The sequence below is a fragment of the Sapajus apella genome, unplaced genomic scaffold (assembly GCF_009761245.1).
Source record: "Sapajus apella isolate SASKATOON/1434 unplaced genomic scaffold, GSC_monkey_1.0 scaffold14, whole genome shotgun sequence".
Lineage (NCBI taxonomy): Eukaryota > Metazoa > Chordata > Mammalia > Primates > Cebidae > Sapajus > Sapajus apella.
In genome coordinates this window covers 5,610,053-5,610,933 of record NW_022436954.1, presented here as the reverse complement: position 1 = coordinate 5,610,933, position 881 = coordinate 5,610,053, and the positions used below count along the sequence as shown (strand labels likewise).

At 57.8% G+C, this 881-nt stretch overlaps 1 protein-coding gene across 2 annotated transcripts in view; it reads left to right on the top strand.

Annotated features, from left to right (window-relative positions):
• Window positions 1-881, top strand: part of SCYL1 (SCY1 like pseudokinase 1) — a 14,904-nt gene that overhangs the window by 7,352 nt on the left and 6,671 nt on the right. For both annotated transcript variants that reach the window (XM_032282857.1, XM_032282856.1), the window contains exon 9: window positions 250-363. In XM_032282857.1, coding sequence (XP_032138748.1) covers window positions 250-363 — 114 coding nt within the window. The remainder of the gene's footprint in view (window positions 1-249; window positions 364-881) is intronic.

The window sequence follows — 881 nt, the reverse complement described above, 5'->3', positions numbered from 1 at the left end:
AAAAGAGGCTCTGAGAGGGTGGCCAGATGAGCCAGATTATGAACTGGGCCTTCCTAGCGCCCTCCTGGCCTCTCCTCACCTCACTCCTCCACCTGGGCCTGGGGCCAAACACCTGGGCGGGGTCTCAGGAGGCTGACATGGCTGCCCAGTGCCTGCTGGGCAGAAAAGCTAAGCCACGAGTGGTTCCATGGCTGTGGGGGTAAAGTGGGAGGGGCTGACCATGTTGACATACTCCAACCTGGGCCACAGATGGAGCAGTTCATCCAGTACCTTGACGAGCCAACGGTCAACACCCAGATCTTCCCCCATGTCGTGCATGGCTTCCTGGACACCAACCCTGCCATCCGGGAGCAGACTGTCAAGGTGGGTGTGGAATTTAAATGAGCCCAGCAAAGTCAGCCCATTCCTGTGAGTGGCTGAACCTCTCTTCCTGCTCTTTCAGAGTGGCTACCCCTGGTTTTCCAAGGCTTGGAGGGGCTCACCCTAAACACAGAGGCCTTGTCTTCCACCCATGGGTCCAAGCAGGCACTCTCCTTGCTGTGTGGGTCCAGGCCGTGGGTGCAGCCCGGCAGCTGGCAGGGGAGCAGGTTCTCCATTCAGCAGACAGGGAGCACCTGCCTGTGCCTGGCCCAGGCCCCATGCCGGGAGGCAGCGTGCATGAGGTGGCCGAGCACCCTGCACTCATGGAGCTTCCTTTCAAGGGCACAGAGAGTGGACTTGCCAGACAATAAACAGAATTAGAAAATATGTATTATTGGCCGGGCGCAGTGGTTCATGCCTGTAATCCCAGCACTTTGGGAGGCCAAGGTGAGTGGATCACTGAGGTCAGGAGTTCGAGACCAATCTGACCAACGAGGCAAAACCCTGTCTCTCCTAAAAAA